This window comes from Schistocerca americana, chromosome 3 (assembly GCF_021461395.2).
Source record: "Schistocerca americana isolate TAMUIC-IGC-003095 chromosome 3, iqSchAmer2.1, whole genome shotgun sequence".
Lineage (NCBI taxonomy): Eukaryota > Metazoa > Arthropoda > Insecta > Orthoptera > Acrididae > Schistocerca > Schistocerca americana.
Window position 1 is genome coordinate 39,835,833 of NC_060121.1, and position 23,626 is coordinate 39,859,458.

Genomic DNA, 23,626 nt, shown 5'->3' on the forward strand with positions numbered 1-23,626 from the left:
ACAAGAAATAGTACTGACTCTGCTACCTTTAGCGACAACCAAAAACTGCCGGTGATGCACGACCACAGCTCTATGAAACAAATGCATTTGATTTGCTCAGCGCCATTCTGTGGCACTCCTCTCCGCTTGTGGTACCACTATAATTGTGTGCGCTGGACAACAATGGTTTGTTTCGCCGTTGCTACTGTGCTTGCTGTGCCGTGCCGCTCTGGTTTGTGATGTTGCTCCACTGTAACCGCAGTCTTACTGCTCTGAACGGCAGAAAACATTCTTTGCTCTGTAACTGTCTTCACCCTTCACTGAGCTGGTAGGGGTTAGGGTGTCAGCAGCTAGGTGTGGAATGAAGATGTCTCGTGTAACTCCAAGCTAATAATAATGTATTGATCTCACCAGGTGCCTGTCCTGAGCTGAGATTGTAAAACCTGGACAGTAAAGTGAAGGGATTTAAGTAACGTACAGGCACGTGAAATGAAATTTAACAGAACCAGAGTAATAGCAATGAGGATGGCTAGGTTATTAAATGTTGTGATGAGGGAGATAATAAAGGATGTATCCTTACTGAAGCAGATGGAATCGGCAATGCTTAATTGGTAGAGAAATGTATAGAAAATCACTCAAGACAGAATATTGAGGCAGGTGCATGAATTGTGTCTCTAAGGCAAGAGATGAACATGTAGTTGGCTGAAAGGATTGGAGGAGAATATTCCGAGAGAAGGAGAGGATGAGAGGATGGTGATGGGAGGATTGAGAAAAATGGAGTGGCTGATATGCAAAGGAGGCCTGCCGTGGCTGCAAACTGTTCCTGGTAATGATCTAGATTTTGAGGTTACACATATTTGTTTGTGCAGTGGGAAGTAAACATCATAGTACAATAAACCAATAGTGCTACGGTACGTAATTAAGTATTTTTCTTTGCTGAGTATCCATATATGTATAATGAAATGTAGTGTGTGTGTTAGCAGTAGGTAAACAACAGCCAGTTAGTAAGGAGAAGTAAAGGAAAGTAAAATATATAAGTAACCAAATATATGGACATAGGCTGAAGTAAATTTAAAACTATACCTCCTGCTTCATATAAAAACCTTAAAAAGTGATAGAACCACTTACTGATTATCAAAGGGCATCACAGCCTATTGCATGCCTCATTAGCACAAATATGATTATTAGGGCTTGTGCAACTAATTTAATGTGTCTCTGTTGCCCTTGTATAATTTTAAACGTAATTATTGATAAAATATTTAGAATAAGCATTTGAATAACTGTGCTCACTCAATGTGTTTCTTGGATTAGATTGTCACTTCAAATCAAATTAAAAACCATAATTTCTGTCTTTCTCACACCTACCCCTTCGCAGTGGTTCTGTTAGATTAGCTGACTATTGCTTAGAAATATACTTTGATGAGATTTTGGGGTGACTGATAGACAACTGTTGTGTGTGGTTTGTAAGTTTTAAACTTTTTGCTTTTCACTGAAGTAAACAATAAAGTAATACTTTTAAAGTTACTTTCTGCCCAAGACTTCTGTATGTGCCAAGTAATAGCAATATCGTAATTCATATTGTTGTTATTTCATCCCAGATTTTCCATTGTACAATAATTCCTTGCTCCCATTCAGTGCATATTTCCTACACCACTTCTCACATAAATAAAGTCCTTTTCCCACACAAAATCCTAGCATTTTGTGCAGCTCATATTCTGCTGGATAGTATCATCCGCTATACCAATCACCAATGGCAAACTCTATTATTTGTGTCTACATAAATACTAGACTTTTAATCAGTGTCTTACTCATTTTCTCTGCACACACTCACCAACAGATAGTAAATGGAATATTTTGCTCGCTGTATACATTATATTGAACAAACTATGTATGGTACACACTATAGGACAGTCAGCAACTACTGCTCTGGTTCTGGTGAGTGCAAGTTCTCCATTACAGTATGCTCTGTGTGTTCTTAAACAACCACTATTAGTTGCTGTAGTAGAATATACTGCAATACTAAGTCTGGCAGTATTAACCCCTCAGTATTTGGGAATGATAGAGAGCTCTGTTAAAAAAAAAAGTGTGTTGTCTACACTCCAAGAAAGTTACAGTATACTGAAGCAAAACACCATAATTTGAGCAAACATAGTGATGCTTAAATTAGTGGTTTCATATTATAAATAATTAAGATTATAAAGCTAAATTAATTGTACTTTTATTTAGCATGTTACTCAAATAATTATGTGCTACAGGTTATAAAACGCAACTGCTATGCTCCTTCTGCAGCAACATAATGTTTGGAAGAAGGAGGAAAAAAAAAAATACATTTCTATCTCCTTGTTTCAGGGATTTTGCTCACAAACTGTCACTGGCGTTAATAGCAAACAGCAACACACCTCTTCATACTTTAGACTTGTCTAACAATCTGATAGAGGATAAAGGTAATTTTTTAATTGTTTTCTCCATCTTACTGCATACCATTTTGGTGTTTTGAAGTTATGTCTTGATGTAGTGTAGAGTTTTATTAGTTGTGTGTTTTAATTTCACAGCCGCTGGCTATGTGCTGAGGTTATGATAAAACAGTAGTGGCATTTGCAATATCAATACTGACATCATTTAAGATGCTGTTTCAAATCACTGTTGTTTGAATGAAGTAATGTAAGTGAGAGGATGAAACACCATTCAAAAAAGTATTGTGCACTTTATTTCTTCAGGTTTTAACTGTCCACAGATAAACTATTTCTCCTTGTACGGTAGACTATTGTAAAACAACATTAACTGAACTTGAACATTATTGCTAAACAGTTTATGTCATATGCACATACAAAAATAGCTAAGATTTTCAAGTTTATTCCTTGATGGAGCAGTAGGATATCAGTGAGTGGAAACTGCTAGTTGGGAAACATCCAAATGTTTGGATCTCAGACAATAGATTATCAGACAGATTTCCTGATTCATTTAACATATGAAGGTTTTGCTTCCCATTTCCCCCATGGTATCCATATTGTTGGAAGAGATAAAACTGTTAACTTCATGTAGCAACTATGAAGTAAGCGAGTAATAACACATGCTTATTTGACAAAGATGGCCACCAGCATGACGACTTTGGAAATGGGGGTCCCACAACTGGACCGTCAGTTGACTCTAAACCGTATTTTGTTGGAGGTCTGAAACTCGGAATGTTCTGCAATGGATTTTCCAATCAAACTGGGGGGCAATAAAGAGACCACAAGCACATGGCAGTCTTCCCTTTGTGGGCTTCTTGCAGGGAATCCACTGTTCTTTGTCAGCTATGCATTGGCCATACTAGGCTGTCCGCAGCTACGGTCTCTGATGTGAGGACCCACCTTACTGCTGATTTGGTGCCTGCATGACGGTGGCCCACATCCTACTAGACTGGTGCTACCAGATGATGTCAAAGCAGCTGGGCTGGTTTTATGTTCCACCCATGAAGGTGGTTTCTATTCATCTCTGTGAGATGGGGAACTTTGGCCCCACTGACTGCCTAAGGAGTTAAAGGGGCACCCCTTTCCTGCTTTGGGCCAGGAGATGTACAGTGGCCTTTTCTCGACAGTCTGGTGTGTCGCCTACCCTTCCCATCTTTTTATTGTCCTTATTCTTTACCAATTCCTATTTTTAATTTTTTATCTTTCCTTGAATTTTATCATCTTGGCCATGCTGCTCGTTTTCTTGGAGTAACAGGTGGTGTGATGGGATGTAGCTTCGGGGGATCTCCAACTGCATTCTGGGCAGAGCAGCTCACCCATCTTACCCCCGACCCCCTTCCTCACTCCCCTCTTACTGCTGCTTGGTATAATCTCTGTCTTGTTGTATCTTGCTTACAGTTGGGCTTTCTGGAATTTGCATTTTATATCCTTTTTCTTAGCATTATTTGTGGTTCGGTACATAAAGGATGTAGGGACTGGTGACCTCGCAATTTGGGTCCTTTATCTCCTATAAACTACCAAGCAATTGTTGCTGTCATCTTCAAAGAAGAGAGTTTCCACAGTATACTCATAGTGAAAATTTAGAAGAGAGGTAAACAGTTGGTCACTAAGAATGTTGAAATAAACACTCTGATTCTTGTTCATGTTAATCTTTAACTCAGTACGGTGAGGGACGGTGGGTTACAGAACCACCTACAGATCGAATTAAAACTTCCATACTCTAATGTTTAAATGCCTCATTGGGCCATTTGTGCACTTGACACTACGCATAATTTGAGAAAGAGACATCCTTATAACCTGTCTATACAGACTGTGTGCCTCCAGTCAGCTGCTGCCCACTTTGTGTTGTTTGCCCCCACTGAAGACATGCAGCATTATGTGCCAGTGTGGGCAATGGTCTTTTGCGAGGTACAAAACTCTAAATATCCATTCTGTGAACTTCCCTAATCAGTGTTCACTTGGGAACTGGTTTAGGTGGACTTGTATTCACTGCAGCAGCAATTCCTTTCAAGTTTGAGACTGGTCTTAATTGTGAAGATATCATCAATAAACCTGAACCAGACATGGGATAGTTAGGAATGTTTCCTCTAGATGGCCCATAAACAGACTGGCATAGGATGATGCCACACAGATTTGTTAAATCAGCTTCCTCTGAGAAAAGTAGTTGTTGTGTGTGAGGATATAATTAAGAAGATGTATTAGAAGAAATGAGATGTTGTGGCAAGTTGTGTTCATTTGCAGCAAGGCTGTGGGCATGGGGGATGTTGGATGTATAGAGAGCTGGCGTCAACAGTGACAAGTAGTGATCTAGATGATAAAGAGTTGGGGATGATTGTGAATTGATGGAGGATGTGGTAGTATCTTTTACAGGCTAGCCTATGGGCAATTGGTCAGAGGAGTTGGTGGACAAGAATGGAGTTTCTTGCAGGGGCACACCCTCTATGGCACTTACCCGCCCCCTAGTTAACTTCCAGCAATTTCTTATGTTCAATTTGACCTCATCATCCTTACCTGGTATGTAAATCTGTCAGTGGAAGAAAGAACAGCCATCCAGAACCTAAAGATAGACCCTGATTTCTTCAGCCTCCTTGCAGACAGAGACTCTCCACTTCTGTCATGATGAATCACAGTGACTGCCTCACAGAAAGCGTCTGCCAACTATGTGACTCCAACGACATGTTCTGCCCTAGTGATCGCGTAAAAAAAGGCCAGCAAAGTCTCCAGTCCCTACTCAAACCCTTGGGTCCATCTTAGAACACCCCCCCCCCTGCCCCCCCCCCCCCCCATCCTCTCTTTAACATCCCCCTGCACATCCACCATCTACTTGCTTTTCAAGATCCATAACCTAACAATCCTGGATGCCCCATTGTAGCTGGTTAATGCAGTCCCACTGAAAGAATCTCTGCTCTTGTCATCAGTCTCATACATCCATTTGTTTGTAGCCTAGTCTCTTGTATTAAAGATATGAACTACTTCCTTCACCAACTCTCAGCCATCCCCACCCCATTATCACCAGGATTCCTACTTTTCACTGTTGATGCCCCCTCCCATAGATAAACATATCCCTACCCATGGACTTGTTGCCATTGAACACTAAGTCTCCAATCCTTCAGATTGCAACCACATTTCCTCATTCCTTGTACATCTAACTTATTATTTTCATTGTATGTTTGTTATGTATATGTTTGTCATATTCATTATTATAACTAATTATATCTTCACACATAACTTCTTCTCCTTTGAGTGGTAAATACCTAAAGAAATCAGTGCATGTGGGCTTACATATGGCGCCCTCCTGTCTCTCTGTTGGCCATGTAGAGGAAACTTTCATAGTTCCCCAAAACCTCACACTACTTCTCTGGTTCAGGTTCATCGTTGATACCTTCATGGTTGGACCCAGGGCCAAGACATTCTGTTCACCTGGTCTTCCTCAGCCCAATGTTCCACCTTCCTTGATGTTGCCTTCACCTGTCTGATGCTTCTGTACATATCAAGCACACCAATTATCAGTGGTAGCTGCATTTTGGAAACCGCCCATCTCTGCCACACCAAAAAATCAGTTCCATGTAGTCGGAGCATCCGTGTACAGGGTATCGGCAGTGATAAGAATTCCCATGCCCAGTATACTGGAGGTCTCACTAATGTATTCACAGACAGGCACTTTCCCACAAACATACAAGTAGAAATAGATTTCCCAGGCCAAATCCTCACACTCTGCTAATCCTCCCAACAACCCCAAGAACAAGCTGCACAGGAGCAGTCCTCTGCACACACCCCCCCCCCCCCCCCACCCCACCCCCAAATGCCCCGCAACAACCCCTAGTATGAACTGCACAGAGATACCACCCCCTGCCTCCCATAAGCAACTGAACAATTTCCTGCACCACGGCTTCAACTGCCATAAGGTATTCATAAGTCAGGTCACATCCTGCCCATAAGCCCTCCCATCTCCATGCCCAACCCCAAACTGAAAGTCTGCCACCTACCCAGCTTACACAATATCCTGATCCATCCCTATGCTGCTCCCACTCCCAACCCATTGCTACATGGATGATATCTTTGTGGAAAGTCTGGGTGCAAGACTACCCAATTCAACCACACAGTGCATCATACTCCAGTCCCATTACAGGCTTATCTTATCCTATCTTATCAAAGGCAGAGCCATATGTGAAAGTAGTCATATCATGTACTGGCTCTGCTTCAGTCTCTGCATATTTTTTTATATGGACTGTTACCACCAACCAGTAGGCTACCCAAGTGAATGGCCACTGCCAAACAATGGACACAGCTAGGCTTGACCATTCAGTGATGGAACATGCTGCTGCAAGCTCAGTTTCAGTGGATTCTTCTCAACCTTTCCAATCTCCTCCCAGTACACACCCCCACGTCATGTTGTCATGAACTTCACAAACCCGCTGACACTGATGCCCTTGTGTTGTTTCCCTATCTTGTGCACTTTCTGCTTCTCCCTCCTGCATTCCTATCTGTTGAAACTGCTGCCTCCTTCAAAGCTGTCAGTCACCTTTCCCCAACTCTCCCTCCCTCTCCCTGCCTTTTTTTTCCCACCAGCTACTCCATCCAACAGAACCTCCTTGTGCGCGTGTGTACACCACACCTATGCCTACTGTCAAAAGTTTTAACATATGGGGTATCAACTGAATTTGTGACTGGATTGATGATGTTTGGTAGGGAGGACACAGCATGTTATCTAGGATGGAGAGTCATTGTCAGATGTAGAAGTAACTTGGGGTGTGTCCCAGGGAAGTGTATTTGGACATTTGCTGTTTTTGTTGTATACTGATGACCTTGCAGACAACATTAATAGTCACCTCAGACTTTTTGCAGGTGATGCTATTGTGTATGATAAAGTACTGTCTGAAAGATGTGGCATAAATATTCAGTTGATAAGTTTTCAAATTGGTGCAAAGATTGGCAACATGTTTTAAATGCTCAGAAATGTAAAATCACGCACTTACCAAAACGAAAAAACATGGTGTCCTAGGACTGTAATATCAATGATTCGAATTGACAAGTTCATGCAAATACCTGGTGTAATTCTTTGTTTCTGGGTGTAACACCTTGTATGGATGTAAAATGGAATTATCATATAGGCTCAGTTGTAGGTAAAGCAGGAGGTAGACTTCAGTTTATTGGTAGAATAATGGGAAAGTGCAATCAGTCTACAAAGTACATTATGTGATCAAAAGTATCCAGACACCCCAAAAACCATACATTTTTCATATTAGGTGCATTGTGCTGCCACCTACTGCCAGTACTCCATATCATCAACCTCAGTAGTCATTAGACATTGTGAGAGAGCAGAATGGGGCACTCTGCGTAACTCACAGACCTTGAACATGGTCAGGTGATTGGGTATCACTTGTGTCATACATCTGTGCGCGAGATTTCCACAGTCCTAAACATTGCTAGGTCCACTGTTTCCAATGTGATAGTGAAGTGGAAACATGAAGGGACACGTACAGCACAAAAGTGCACAGGCCTCGTCTGTTGACTGACGGAGACCACCGACAGTTGAAGAGTGTCGTAATGTGTAATAGGCAGACGTCTATCCAGACCGTCATACAGGGATTCCAAACTGCATCAGGATCCACTGCAAGTACTATGACAGTTACGGAGGAGGCTAGAAAACTTCGATTTCATGGTCGAGCGGCTGCTCATAAGCCACACATCAAACCAGTAAATGCCAAACAACGCCTCACTTGGTGTAAGGAGTGTAAAGATTGGATGAGTGAACAGTGGTAAAATGTTGTATGGAATGACGAATCACGGTACACAATGTGGTACCCGATGGCAGGGTGAGGGTATGGTAAATGCCCAGTGAACGTCATCTCCCAGTGTGTGTAGTGCCAACAGTAGAATTCGGAGGCAGTGGTGTTACATTGTGGTCGTGTTTTTAATGGAGGGTGTTTGCAACGCTTGTTGTTTTGCGTGATGCTATCACAGCACAGGCCTACACTGATATTTTGAGCACCTTCTTGCCTCTCATTGTTGAAGAGCAATTCGGGGATGGCGATTGCATCTTGTAACACAATCTAGCACCAGTTCATAGTGCACAGCCTGTGGCGGAGTGGTTGCATGACAATAACTTCCCTGTAATGGACTGGCCTGCACAGAATCCTGAACTGAATCCTTTAGAACACCTTCGGAATGTTTTGGAATGCCAACTTCGTGCCAGGTCTCACCAACTGACATTGATACCTCTCCTTAGTGCAGCATTCCATGAAGAATGGGCTGCTGCCGCCCCCCCCCCCCCCCCCTCAAGAAATCTTCAAGAACCTGATTGAACATATGCCTGTGGGAGTGGAAGCTGTCATCAGGGCTAAGGGTGGGCCAACACCACGTTGAGTTCCAGCATTACCGATGGAGGGCACCACAAACTTGTTAGTCATTTTCAGGCAGGTGTCTGGATACTTTTGATGACATAGTGTAGATTGCTTACAAATCATTTGTATGAACCATTCTAGATTATTGCTAAATTGTATGGGACCCACACCAAATAGGACTAACAGGGGATATTGAATGACACAGAGGAGGGCGGCACAAATGGTCCCTGGTTTGTTTGACCTGTAGGAGAGTGTTACAGTAATGCTGAAGAAACTGAACTGCCAGACTCTTGAAGATAGATGAAAACCATCATGATAAAGTCTACTAACAAAGTTTCAAGAATGGACTTTAAATGATGACTGTAGGAATAAATCACAACTCCTTACGTATTGCTCATGTAGGAATCTTGAACACAAGATTGGAGTAATTACAGCACACGCATAGGCAGTCAAACAATGATTCTTCTCATGCTCCATACGTGAATGAAACATGAAGAAACCCTAATAACTGGTACAATGGAACATACCCTCTGCCATGCCCTTCAGTATATGTATGTGTTTTCCATATTTTAGTTTTGGGCCTGTCGGCAACTCAACACTTCTACTACTTGGTTTTTGTTACTTCTACATGTAAATTATTTATATTCAGTAGGATATTGATACTGAAAATTGCTATGCCCTTTTTACACGGAAGTCTTGTGGACAGCTTATCTGTTACTGGAGCCAAGAGCATCTGCACATTGCTGTCAGGTGGGGTGCTCTGCTGTGTCTCATCCTTTCGTGTGTTGAGCTAATATGTTCTGATACACTCTGTGGCTTTGTATCAGAGCAAAGTTGGTCAGAAGTAAAGTGTTAATGCATATCTTTATGCCTTAAACTGGTTAAAATAACATAGTACTGAGCTGATATAGAAACAGGACCTCATCTGAGCTGGCAAATTAATGCTGTTATTTGCAGAAATATTGTACAACAGATAAATTTCAGAAACATACACATAATAGTTTCTGCAGTATAATCAGGTTTTTCTTTTTTAAAAAAGAAAGAAAAAGGAAACCACCTCAAGGTACCTCATATGTACCACTTTTTTATTCACTTTACATTTTTCTACTCTTTTTGCAAATGTAAATTTCTGCAAGTGAGCTGCAAAAATCAGGACTTAAAGGTAACATTAATTGGGCTGTGTGATTCCTTAGACATGAAACCACTTTTGCTAAAGTAGTATGTGAATTCATATATTCTTAAAATTTGTTGTCTTTTCAACAGTAAATTTGCTAAATTAAGTGTTTTATTGCACTTTAACATTTGGTGTGTTTTATTTTTTTCACAAGAGTTGTTATCGTAATATGCAGATTATCACTTAACACGTGTAATTTCTTTTTCTTGTAGGTGCCTCTAGTTTGTGTGGAATTATTGCCAAAATTATGCAAGGTGTGACTTTTAAGTTTATTATTTTTGTATGTAAAACTAATTTGTGTTAATAGAATTGTGTTGAATTTGTGCATGGTACTTGTGATTAACATGTACTTTTCAGTTTACTGTTGGAACATAGCAACAGATATCTCACTTCCTTTGCATGATGTCTATGTAGTTGTTGCCTCTTCAGTGTGTGTCAAAGGCAAGCAGACTGTTAACTGTGAATGTGATATTTCCCCCTACTTTTCTTTACTTTGTGTAATGTATAAGCTGAAAATGCTATTAATTTTTAGCATGTTATTTGCATTTAAATAAATTACTTGTCTGTATATATTGATTATCCATGTTTAAGGTAGAGTTCTAAAACTTGATAATTTGTTAAAGTTATGTCAATCAGAGCATTCAAAAACAGGTGAATTTTTTTGGCGAGGAAAGAGTATTATATTTCTTTTTGAGCTTTGTTGCAGGCACAGCTGGGAAAATTGTACATTGATGTTACAGCTTCCGATTATACCTTTGTCACTGTACGCCCTTCTCTTATCATTTGTTGTTCTCTGCGTTTTGTCTTTCATCACTTTCTGTGGCCCATTTGTGATATTTTGATAACTGTTTGTTTTATTTGTTTTATTTAATTAATTGTATGTGTATCGTTGCAGAATATGAAATGTATAGATTGCTACTCACTTTATGGAGGTGGTGTTGAGTGGCAGCCAGGCATATTGGAAAATAACTGTCAGATATTAGCTATTGGACTAAGCCCTACGTCAGCTGCACACACACACACACACACACACACACACACACACACACGTGTGTGTGTTGTCTACATGTGATGAAGGACTTGGTCCAACAGCTGGTAATATCTAGCAGTCCTCTTTCAATGTGCCTGCCTGCCACTCAGTGCCTCCTCAGTGAGCTGAGCAGCAGTCTTCCAGTTTTTTACTGTTGTTACTCTATTCTGGATTTTCCATTGTTCAGTTCTGAATCTGTTGCTCTGCATGGTTTATTCCAAAGACTGTTTTTACTGTGTACCATTATTTGCTCGGATAGTAATCTCCTGGATAAGTTTTTTCCTTTGATTTCCATTTTAAATCTCTGTCTTCTTAACTACTCTCCATAATTCTGCAGTCACAGAAAAAAAAAGAAAAAAGTGTGCAAAAATGATAATTTCGTTATATTCTTTTCAGTGATGATCCGCATTTTTAAAAATCTTGTACAGCCAGTCTTTCACTAAAAGATTTCTTGTAACCAAAAGGTACATTCATGTTACGTCATCAGATTTAGTACTCACATCAACCAAAAATATTTTTTCCATTATTAAGACATAGTGTATTTACATTTAGCTGTAGAGACTTGACACCTTATTGTATTGTTTATTTATTGCTTTATTTATCGAGGAAAGATTGGAACTATGTCACACATATGAATAGACATTCTCTGTTGTATATCATGACATTCATTAAGACACATGACATGACAGGGTGAGGTTTGGAAGTTGATATTCAGTTCTGAAAATTAGACCCATGAATACGAATTACTGTGGGTATTGCAGCAGAGAGCGAGAGAGATGGGGTGGGATGGAGTATAACACAGGAAGGGAGAGTTATGCTCACTGAAAACCTACCTCATTGTTTGAGAGAGAACTGACTGTGTATGTTAATTATTTAAGAAAAAATTATGAAGTTGACAAAGGGAGTCACTTAAACTTTTCTTAAATGCAACAGGGCACTGAATTTGCACAGAGTGCAGATTAATTTCTTCCAGAGCTGGACAGCAGTGACATTGAAGAAGTTTGTGAATATTTTTGTTTTAGGGATGGCCACTGCTATGATACTAGACAAGCAAGACCTTGTGTTGTGATTACAGAGAGATGTTAGATGCTGATCTCTGATGTGAGGTACTAAGGTGCACGAACACTGAGATACTGATGTAGACCTCGTGTCGGTAGTCGTCCAACTTGTCTGGCAGCAACTGTACAAGCATAAAAATTGCTAATACGATCAAATAAACAGATAAATGTAACATACATAACCATTTGTGTGTAGTTATATCTGTGGGGAAGTTTCACTACTCGTACCACCTCAGGTTACATCACAGTAGTGAAGGTTTGACAGAACAAGTATTTGTACAGGTTTATGTTTGTGGATTTCAGAAATAATTCATTTCGGATGGGATATTAGAGCTCTTTGCATTTAATTTTTTTAAAGTATTTAATCTTACTATCAGGTGTTTGAATTTTGTTTTGCTAACAGCTGAAAGCAAAATGATTTCTTTAAAAAATTATTTATAGGGCGGTGAGTTTCATCTGGATGTCGGCAGTATCGATATCTTACGGCCTGACACTAAAGTAAAGGAGGAGGTCAGCAGAACAGAAGTCATATTTACAGTACTGCCAATACACTCACATAAAGTTAAAAGTGAGACACTTCCTAGGTGTCTGGATTAATAGTACCATTCTCAGGGAGGAGAGGGGCTAGGTTGGGGAAGGCTAAAAAGTGAGCGCACATCACTCGGAGGCCAGGGTGGGAGGAGAGAGACCACCTGTAACAGCATGCCTGCTGTCTGATTCGCCTTACTTTCCTTTTAATTTTCCCTACACTGAGCCCAGAGGAAGTCGAGGGCATACCACCTCCACTAGGGCAGTGCCTAGTAAAGCATTGAGGTGAACAGACCAACCTTGAAGTTAAGGACAGGTTTACTTTTAAGGAATACCTGTGTATTTGTAGTGTCTTACTTGACTTCATTACATTGCCTGAAGTCAACTACACATTGAATTCCTACTTTTCTCTAATGTGTAGGGCTCTTTGTACCATTCTAAGGCTTTAGTTTATCGTGAATATGACTCTGCGGTAATATTTGACAACTGGAATCATCTTTTTGTAGTTCCTGAATAAGTATACATGTGATCATCAGTTATCTTGTTTTTCTCGAATTGTTTGATGTTATTCTGTCGTGAATCCGTGTTTCTGCTTTTTCAATAACTCGGGGAAGATCAGTTTGGATTCCGTAGAAATGTTGCGACATGGGAGGCAATACTGACCCTGCGACTTATCATATGAAATAGATTAAGGAAAGGCAAACCTACATTTCTACCATTTGTAGACTTAGAGAAAGCTTTTGACAATATTGACTGGAATACTCTCTTTCAAATTCTGAAGGTGGCAGGGGTAAAATACAGGGAGTGAAAGGCTATTTAAAATTTGTACAGAAACCAGATGCCAGTTATGAGTGTCAAGGGACATGAAAGGGAAGCAGTGGTTGGGAAGGGAGTGAGACAGCATTGTAGCCTCTCCTCGATGTTATTCAATCTGTATATTGAGCAAGCAGTAAAGGAAACAAAGGAAAAATTTGGAGTAGGAATTAAAATCCATGGAGATGAAACAAAAGCTTTGAAGTTCACCAAGGACATTGTAATTCTGTCAGAGACAGCAAAGGACCTGGAAGAGCAGCTGAACGGAATGGACAGTGTCTTGCAAGGAGGATATAAGATGAACATCAACAAAATCAAAACGAAGATAATGGAATGTAGTCGAATTAAGTCGGATGATGCTGAGGGCATTAGATTAGCAAATGAGACGCTTGAAGTAGTAAATGAGTTTTGCTATTTGAGGAGCAAAGTAACTGCACATGGTCGAAGTAGAGAGGATATAAAATGTAGACTGGCAATGGCAAGGAAAGCGTTCCTGAAGAAGAGAAATTTGTTAACATCGAGTATAGATTTAAGTGTCAGGAAGTCGTTTCTGAAAGTATTTGTATGGAGTGTAGCCATGTATGGAAGTGAAACGTGGACGATAACTAGTTTAGACAAGAAAAGAATAGAAACTTTCGAAATGTGGAGCTACAGAAGAATGCTGAAGATTAGATGGGTAGATCACATAACTAATGAGGTGGTATTGAATAGAATTGGGGAGAAGAGAAATTTGTGGAACAACTTGACTCTAAGAAGGGGTCAGTTGGTAGGACATATTCTGAGGCATCAAGGGATCACCAGTTTAGAATTGGAGGGCAGCGTGGAGGGTAAAAATCGTAGAGATAGACCAAGAGATGAATACACTAAGCAGATTCAGAAGGATGCAGGTTGCAGTAGGTACTGGGATATGAAAGAACTTGCACAGGATATGAAAGAACTTGCACAGGATAGAGTAGCATGGAGAGGTGCATCAAACCAGTCTCTGGACTGAAGACAACAACAACAACAACAACAATTATTATATTCGGATTAGAAATATATAATATCTGGAAATAGAATAATTAGACTGCAAAAACACAGTATGTTTGTATCACATCTGTTGAGAACATTAAAACACATAGGGCACTTGGGTTGGCACGAACAGTATCATTCTCTGCACTGGTCTATGGGACAGATGGTATTGAAACGTAGGGCTCATCGTTTGCTCATATGCACATTCACAGTACATGTCATAGACATCTCATTCTTGATCGTAGTAAAATTAGGGACTACTGTACCAGTCAGCTCACACGCTGTGTCTGGGGTTCAGTTGCTCAGGTGGTGTCATCGATCAGTGGAGTAGATGTTTGCAGCCTCGTCTTCTCAGGAGGAGGCATGGCAAGCTTCTCACGTGACTGTAGGAAGCTCTTCCCAGACCTCGGCCATCGAGGAAGAGAGGTATACCTGTGCAATGGTTGGCCACTGCTCTGCTTCATTTTAAACCTCTGCTTATCGGCGGCCGCTTCACTGCATACAGATGGTGGCATTATTCCAGCTAGGTAATAAAAGTTTATCTGATGTAGTAGGCTTGAGGCAGTCCTTAATCAGCCCACAGGCTTCTCTGAGTAAATGCTCTATTCCTTGGTCTTGTATAGAATGCTCTGGACTGTGCCGAAGAGGCACATTCTGCTGTGCCAGTGCAGCTGCACTGGTTTTTGGAGGGTATGAGCCCAATTTTGACCCTGCCACTTCACAAAGCAGATTGTTTCATGTGGAGTTTTTCATTTTGTTGTTCTTACAATGTTTTCTAACGTAATTTTGGAATGTGACAGTGCTGTAATCAGGATCCTGGCAATACTATATGTAGCTCACGATGAGCATCTCTGTTCTGTAGATGAAATGTGCAAACTTGTGTGCTAGAAGGGTTTGGTCTTAAATGGTTTCAATTATTGCACACTGATGGATTTCTTGGGGTTTTGTCAGATTTCGGTATCCACTGTCAAAGCTGTTGTTTTGTGCAGCAAGGGCTATTTCATACAAACAAAGGAAGCTTCACGTACTTCGTCAGTGGCTAGTCATTGGAGTAGATATTGGAGAGAAGTGGAGCTAGAACACTTCACTGACATAGACCCTTTTTTTTGTGCTCCACAGTGATCACACTATGCTCAGAAGTCAACAGTAAACCTGTGATTTTGCAGAAGAGTGCAGGTGAATTCAGTGAGATGGAGGCCATTGAGAAAGTTGTACAATTAGACGTGCATTAACTATGATTGACAGTATCATATGCTGTTGTCAAATCTGTGCAAGCCATACCAGTAATATGATGAGTTTCAAACTCATCCTACGTGAATGGAGTAATATTCAAGTTACCTTGTACAGCTTTTTTCTGGCTCAAGCCCTAATTGCTCATTTATAAGTAGAGGATGAATTATTGATAGAATTCTATTTGGTATCATGTATTCTATCAGTTTGTAGATGTGGCTTGTAAAGGCTAACTGAGCTAAAGTTCTCATGACCATTTGCTTCATTGCTTAGTTTATGCTTCCTTGCCTCCTTTGAGAAGAAGTATCACTCCCCCCATCCCCACCCCCCCACCCCCCATCCCCCACCCCCCGCCTCCCCCTCAATACCTTTGTTGTTTGATGGCTGCTCATGCAATTTTTGAAGAGCTGAAGGATCCATTCTCTTTCTGATGAGCCAAAAGTTCAAAGTTCAGGTGTCATCTTAGCTGGCTTTCAGGTGGTTACCTTCAGTGCATTCTTGCAATGCTGTGGCCATTCAAATTGTTGTGCTCATATCCCTGAGGCATTAAATGTCACCAATCACAGTTTTTGTACACAGGCCCAAAAAGTTATTTGGAACTTTGACACAGGAAATCAGCACTCGATGGTTTGTAAATTAATGTGATTCTGCAGCCTTTGATTTACTCAGTATTTCTCCCTCAGTGAAGTCTGTTGATAAGAAATATAAATTATGAAAGGAGAATATGGCACGTCCTTGTTTTTGACAGGGTCTTTCAGTAACCATTCACATTCAATCATTTATATGTCTTCGAATGCCAAGAGTCTCGTGCACCTGTAACATAGAACATGGCCTGATTAAAGCTGTCATATTTACTGTTGGAAACACGTTATATCGCAGATACATACTATGAAATACTCACTAAAATTTTGAAGTTTTTAGTTATTTTATTGCAAATGCTGTCTGTTTCCACCAGCAGCAGCTGCTGCATCATAAATCACATGTAGATAATAATTAATACATCATTAACTTTATGTAACATTTCTTTGTTGATTGAAGTTACTACAACTCATCTGTGTCACAAAGTAAAGGACAAATGATATCCTTAGAAGAAAAAGTTGCACGGTTATGCCTGGAGATGTTTTAGGCTAAGAACATAGGGCAATTTCACAGGGTCCCGTGCGCCCCTATCGAGCATTGAGGCAGCGTGTGTCATTGAGAATTCTGGTACAGTGTTGTATGATGGAACTCCATACTATTGGAAAATGGAGTCATTAGACTCCTCCTCAGGTTTGTCAGAAAAGCCAAGTCTGTAACATTCAAAGATTGTTCATTCCAATCACTGTGTTTTGCTAAACAAAAAAGGTCCCATAAACTTTTTAACAGGAAATGGCACAAAACATTTTCACTTTAGGCAAGTATGTTTCATGCTAAACAATTACATAAGGACTCTGAGGGTTCCATACGCACACATTCTGTCTGTTCACTGTACTGAAAACTTCAAAATGTATCTTTATCATCAAAAACAAACCGTGAGAAGAATCTATCGTCTTCCACATCTTCAAGCAGAGCATTGCTAAAGCCGACAGATTTCCTTTTATTAGCAGCCTAAAGAGCATGCACTAATTGCAGCCCTTATGGTTTAAACACCAAACATCCCTTTAATACGTGTCAGCCAGTAATATGAGGAATTGCACGTTTGCTGCTCATGCAGCGAGAAGACCGTTGTGGACCCCACACAACTATTTGCTGGAGTCATTCCACCACTTAATCAGAACTGCAGGGTCCAAAGTCTCTAAGGTTAAACTTTTCTGTAATAGTTGTCACATGCGTTTCACACAAAATTCATGTTTAACCCAATAAATCTAACAATTTCAGTAATATTTGCAGTCGTAATACTTCTCATGAATGTCATTAATTTACTTACACTTTAAAATGAGGACAGAAAGAAATACATTGAGACACACAAATTTATGTAATACTGATGCAGCTGAAGTTTGGTATGGGCAAGATAACAGTTGATATGCTGGGTTGAGCTATTCATAATTATGTATAATAGACATAATTATGACCAGATGAAATAACAGTAATTTTACTAACTTAATAATAAATGGTGATTGCTCTCCTGTGACAATTTATTTTACAGGAGAATAGCAGTTCACCTCATTCATAACACAGCGTTTTGAGCTTAGTATATCTCTTGTGTCTAACCTACGAGAGTAGTGTCTGACAGAAGAATGTGGCATATCTGAGTTTATGATCAAGCAAAGTGGCACCATGGTTAGCAATGGATTGCATTTGGGAGGATGGTGGTTCAATTCTGTATCTGCTGACCCAGATTTAGTCATACATTGTAGGCCTTTGTGGCTGGCAGCATCTTCAGTTAAAACTTCTGGGCTGAGAGGCCATGGTCTATGTATATAACTGCTTCCTAATGTTGCATCTCCAACTGCCTTAGTGGCAGTGGCCGTTTTACCTCTGAACGTGTCTCCCGCAGTTGGAGATGAAATCTTAGGAAGCAGTTCTATACATCAACTGTGGCCTCTCAGCCTGGAAGTTTTAACTGAAGAAGACATCCAGATTTAGCTCTTCCACAATTTCCCCCACACAACCTGAAACAAATGTATGGCTGGTTCTGTAGTAATGGAATTTTGTTTAGGTTCCACCAGAGTGCGTATGCCTCAGGTTAGCTGGGGAATCTAGGAAAAACCCAAGAATTTTTTCAGCCAGGAGAAACCCAAGATTTTTCATTATTTTAGTTTTCAGTTAAATTTTTGTAACTTTGACTGGTAAAATGGAAATGAGCGTTTGGCGTCATAGGGTGGGAGGCCCCTTACAGGGCAGGTCTTATTACATTCGACGCCACATTGGGCGACCCGTGCCCCGTATGGGGATGAAATGATGATGAAAACAACACAAAACCCAGTCCCTGAGCGGAGAAAATCCCCGATCCAGCCGGGAATCGAATCCGGGCCCCTTGGGACGGCAGTCTGTCACACTGACCATTCAGCTATAGGGGCGGACGACTTTGACTGGTAAGAACTTGAGATGGCCTTTTGCTGTACTCCTGTCTTAGCAGTTTGGCCATCTGCTAAGGCAGCAAGTTTAACCCCTCATGCAGTACTTCCGTTCGTGGCTGTTGATCTTGCCATGTGACAGGGCTGCTTTACTGTGGATACCTGACCAATACCACCACATAACAGGGAGCTAAGGACTGTGAAAGGAAAGCATCCCAGTCTGCATAGTTGAGTGCCCATCTACCAATGGAGCATTTCATTGCCTTTAAAAGGTTCTGTGCCCAGGTTCACACCTTATAAAATGATGAGCGCAAGAATGCTGGGAATAGTACATTTCAACCATTGTACACACATCCCTCTGTCACAGGTCTGGGTGAAGACCATATCCCTCTATGCATAGCAGTCCCCTGCTGGTGCACCTGGTATTTCCTCGAACAGTGTGGTACTCACTGACCTAGATGCTGTCGCTGAGCATTTTCCTCTGCATTATGCTCGAGCCTCTGCATTCGAGAACTATCAACCTCTCTTTCATGTCCTCAAACAGCAGGTGGAACAATTGCACTTGTCCTTCACTACATGTCACCTGGAGCCAAGTAATGCTCCATTCTGTGGGTGGGAATTCTTCAGTGCTGTAGTCCTTTGGCCTGATATAGGCCCGGGGCCAGACCACATCCACAACTGAATGCTCAAACACCTGTCAGTGGATTACCAGTGTCGTCTCCATCAACTGCATTTTGAGTGAGGATGAGTGCCATTCTCAGTGGCAAGAAAGAATCATTGCCTTGGTTCTGAAAGTGGATAAGCAGTCTCTAGAGATGGACAGTTGTTGCCCAATTAATCTTACCAGTGTTCTCTGTAAGTTGCTCGAACGCATGTTGAGCCAGCAGCTATATCGTCTCCTTGAGTCTTGGGACATTCTGGTTCTGTTCCAGGGTGGCTTTCCTCATGACTGTTCCACTGCAGATAACTGGGTTTGTCTGAAGTCTGCCTACCGTACGGTTTCTGACATATATCATCACCTTATTACTGTCTTCCTATGTGAGTGGGGTCTCTGGGGCCCATTTCAGATTTTTGCCCAGAACCACATTCCTGGTTCAAGTTGATGCTTCCCACAGTACACCCCCCCTCCCCCTCCTCCCTCCGTTATCCAAGAGAATGGGGTTCAGTAGGGCTCTGTATCAAGTGCTCCTCTGTTTTTGCTGGCCACCAATGGTCTAGCAGCAGCTGTGGGGTCTTCATATCACCTTCCGTGTACACCGATGATTTTTGCTTTTACTGTTTCTCCTCTAGTATGGGTGTTACTGAATGCTTACTGCAGGGAAAGGTGCAGTCTTGGACTCTCACCCCTTGCTTTCTGTTTTCAGCTGCTAAGACTCGTGTCCTGCACTTTTGTCAACATCGTACTGTTCATCCACAAGCAGTATTTTATCCTGATGACCAATTACTCAATGTGGAGGAGACTTATCACTTTTTGAGACTGGTCTTCAATGCCCATTGACGTGGCTTCCTCATCTTCGCTAACATAAGAAATGGTGCTGGCCACACCTAAATACTCTTTGCTGCCTCAATAACACCAGTTGAGGTGCAGACTGCACTATCTTTCTGCAGCATTACAGAACCCTCAGCATTGCAGTCACTGGAGCCAATGGACCACTGTGGGGTTTGACTCATAACACAGAGGCTGGTCCCTCCGCTACGGATCAGGCACCAACAACAGCAACTCAATTATGCTGTACAAATTTGTAGCTCCCATAAGCATCCAAACTAATGATGCTTCTAATCTGCAGCAACTCGCTGAGCAGCTTTCAGGCAATGGACCAGTGCTACCCTCGTCACCAAGTAGTCGTCACTATCGAGGATCTTCTTTCTGATCTCCATCAAGCTGGACTGCTGGTCATCTTTGTTTAGGCCTCTGGTCATGTTTGGATCTCAGGGAATGAACATGCCGACTGTTCGGCGAAGTGGGCTACCAGGATACCGATTTTGGAAATGGGGGTCCCACAACTGGAATTCTGGTCGACTCTACACCATTAGTTGTTGGAGGTGTGGAACCCAGAATGGCCTGCCCTGTATTCCCCAAACAAACCGAGGGCAATAAAGGAGACCACGAAAATGTGGCAGTCTTCCTTTTGCGCTTCTCATAGGCAGTCACCCATCCTTTGTCAGCTATACATTTGCCACACTTGGCTGGCTGCCAGCTGCATTCTCTTAGATGAGGACCCAGATTCCTACTGATGTGGTGCCTGCCTGATGGTGGGCACCATCCTACTAGACTGCCCAACTGTGACTGCTCTGTGGCAATACCTTTAACTTCATGACACGCTCCCTCTCGTGCTAGGGGATGATGACGAAGCAGCTGACCTGGTTTTATGTTTTGCCCATGAATCATCTCTGTTAATGTGGGGCACTTTCGCCCCGTTGACCACCTGAGTGGTTGGAGAGTCTGCTCTGATATAGAAGAACCACGGTGGTGATTGCTCAGTGGTCAGGCCTGTCTCCTACCCTTCCCATCTCTTTATTCTCCTCATGCTTTTCGATTTACCATTTTTAATATTTTATTTTGCCAAAAAATTTTATCATCATGTCTGTGTTGCTCGTTTTCTTGGGGTAATGGATGGTGAGATGGTACTGGTGTGATCCAGAGGATCTCTCTCCTACTGCATACTGTGCTCTGAGGACCTCCCAGCTGCAGTCTGGGCAGAGAAACTCACCTACCTTACTCCCTCTCACTCCTCTCCTACTTCTCCTTGCTTTTATCTCTGTCTTACTGTATCTTCATCACAACTGGGCTTCCCAGGATTTGCCTTTTGTATCTTCCTTATGATGATTATTCCTGATTTAACACAAACGGGGTGAAGGGACTGATGACCTCGTGGTTTGGTTCCTTTAATTCTAAAAAGCCAGCCAAATCAAACTAGTAAACCCACTGCATCTTGGGTAGTGGAGTTCACATCTGTCTCAGATCCTGATGGCTACTCCCTTTTGTCAGGGCATCTTGTCTCATCATAACCGCAGTTGTTTTGAGAAGATAAACTGCCAGTTTTCCTCCCTGTCCTTCCCCAGCCCAACTTGTATTGACTATTGGTGACTGGATGTTACTCCTTCTTTCAGAGTTTGCATAGCAGAGAATGGTAGACATGGCTCTTGATATGGCAAAGATTAATGAAGACACCGTATTTTGAGATATTGTTCACTATTCTAGTGCAAGAGAAAGAGTAACCAGCTGTTTTGTGTAACAAATTGACTAACTTAACTGAAAGTGGGAGAACGTTTATCACACTGAGTTTGAACAGAAAATATGGTATTGCTCAACAACACTTTTGTATACATTTCTACTTTTCTTTCATTCTTATTTACAAATTGTTCAGAATTAAACTAGCCATTTCTTTTTTTAATCTGCTCTAGGCAGAAAAATATAGCAACAGTTAACTTCCAAAATATATTGTAGTACATAAATTTGGCATTCTTATTTCTAGGAGTGTTCAGTTATAGTAACAAATTTTTTCTGATGACAGCTGCTACAGTCTATGTATCCCATAATTCATTTACATCATAATTTTCTTCCAAATAGATAACCATTTTGTGATACCAACATACCTACACTGTTTCTCGGCCATTTGCAAATTTTGTACACACCCAGTATCATTACATATTCCCATTGTCATCATCATCATCATCATCATCATCATCATCTCCTTCCAAGGATTTGATGTTACAGTCACCTGTTTGAGTCTCTTCATCCAGTCACCTTTTATGAGGTCTACCTAGTTCTCTTTTCAAGTTGGGCGACAATTCATTATTTTTTGGCAGTCTGTTTTCTGTTGTTGTGTCAACATGATCCTTCCATTTCATTCTATTCTATTCTATGGTATTCTGCCTGGTCATTAACTGAAAAGGTAGTCAAATTAAATCTTATTTTTTCATTCCGTATTTTATCCATTATTGCAGCCCATTACATATCTCAAAAATTTCATCCCTGCTGCCTGTATTATTTTTTTTATTGTCCATGATTTAGAACCATATATAGCCATAACTTTATAGAATTTCTGGATATTTCCGTTCTTGTTTTATTACCAAAGTTCTTCTAGTCATTCTGAAGATAGCTTGAAAGCTGTTGAACTTTTTGTCAATGTCTTTGTCGTAATTTACATTGATATCTTTTCCTATAAAATGGTTGTAAAATTTTCTCATTTGTGTATTTTTTTTCTACCTGTCTGGATTCGTTCCTTTGAAAGCCATTATCTTTGTATTAGTTGCAGATACAGTTAAATTGAAATACATTACATTTTGGCTGAGTCTGTAGACTGCTGTTTGTATATTATCTTCTATTTCCTGTATTGTTATCTGTTCATCATTGTATAATAGAGTATTTAATGGTATACTAGATCATATTTTAATTTGTAACTGTATTTCATCATTCCACTTCATAAGAAGGTCGTCACCATATAAATTAAATAATGTGGGAAATGGATTATACTCTTGTCAAAGATCCTGGGTTATTAAAATTTCATATGTCATTTTTAAACTTCAACATTCAACTATGTTCATATTTACATGTAGACTCTTTAAGAGGCAAACAAAGTGTCTAGGAAAATTTTTAGTTCTAATATTTTCCACAGAATGGCTGTTACTACCTTATTAAAGGCTTTCTCATTCTCAGTTAATGGTAAATGCCTTTCTAAGCGAAATTCCTAATGTTTTTCAGTAACAGCCGGTATGTCCACCTTTGGTACAGATAACAGCGGCAATGCGTTGTGGCAGGGAAGCAATGAGGAAGCCTTGGTAGGTTCCTGGAGGGAGCTGGCACCACATCTGCTGCACACGAGTCACCTAATTCCCGTAAATTCTGGGATGGGGGCCGATGAGCTCTGGCACCACTTTCAGTTACATCACAGATGTCTTTGATCGTGTTATCTCGAGAGTTGGGGAGGGGGGGGGGGGGTAGCTTGAACAACTCCATCACACTCCTGGCCATGTGACGTGGTGCATCATCTTACTGAAAAATGCCATTGC

General features: G+C 41.0%; 1 protein-coding gene across 1 annotated transcript in view; it reads left to right on the plus strand.

The window, feature by feature from the left end:
- Positions 1 to 23,626, plus strand: part of LOC124605305 (F-actin-uncapping protein LRRC16A) — a 528,830-nt gene that overhangs the window by 268,452 nt on the left and 236,752 nt on the right. The window contains exon 9 of the mRNA XM_047136886.1: positions 2,329 to 2,423. Within this exon, the coding sequence (XP_046992842.1) occupies positions 2,329 to 2,423 (95 nt within the window). The remainder of the gene's footprint in view (positions 1 to 2,328; positions 2,424 to 23,626) is intronic.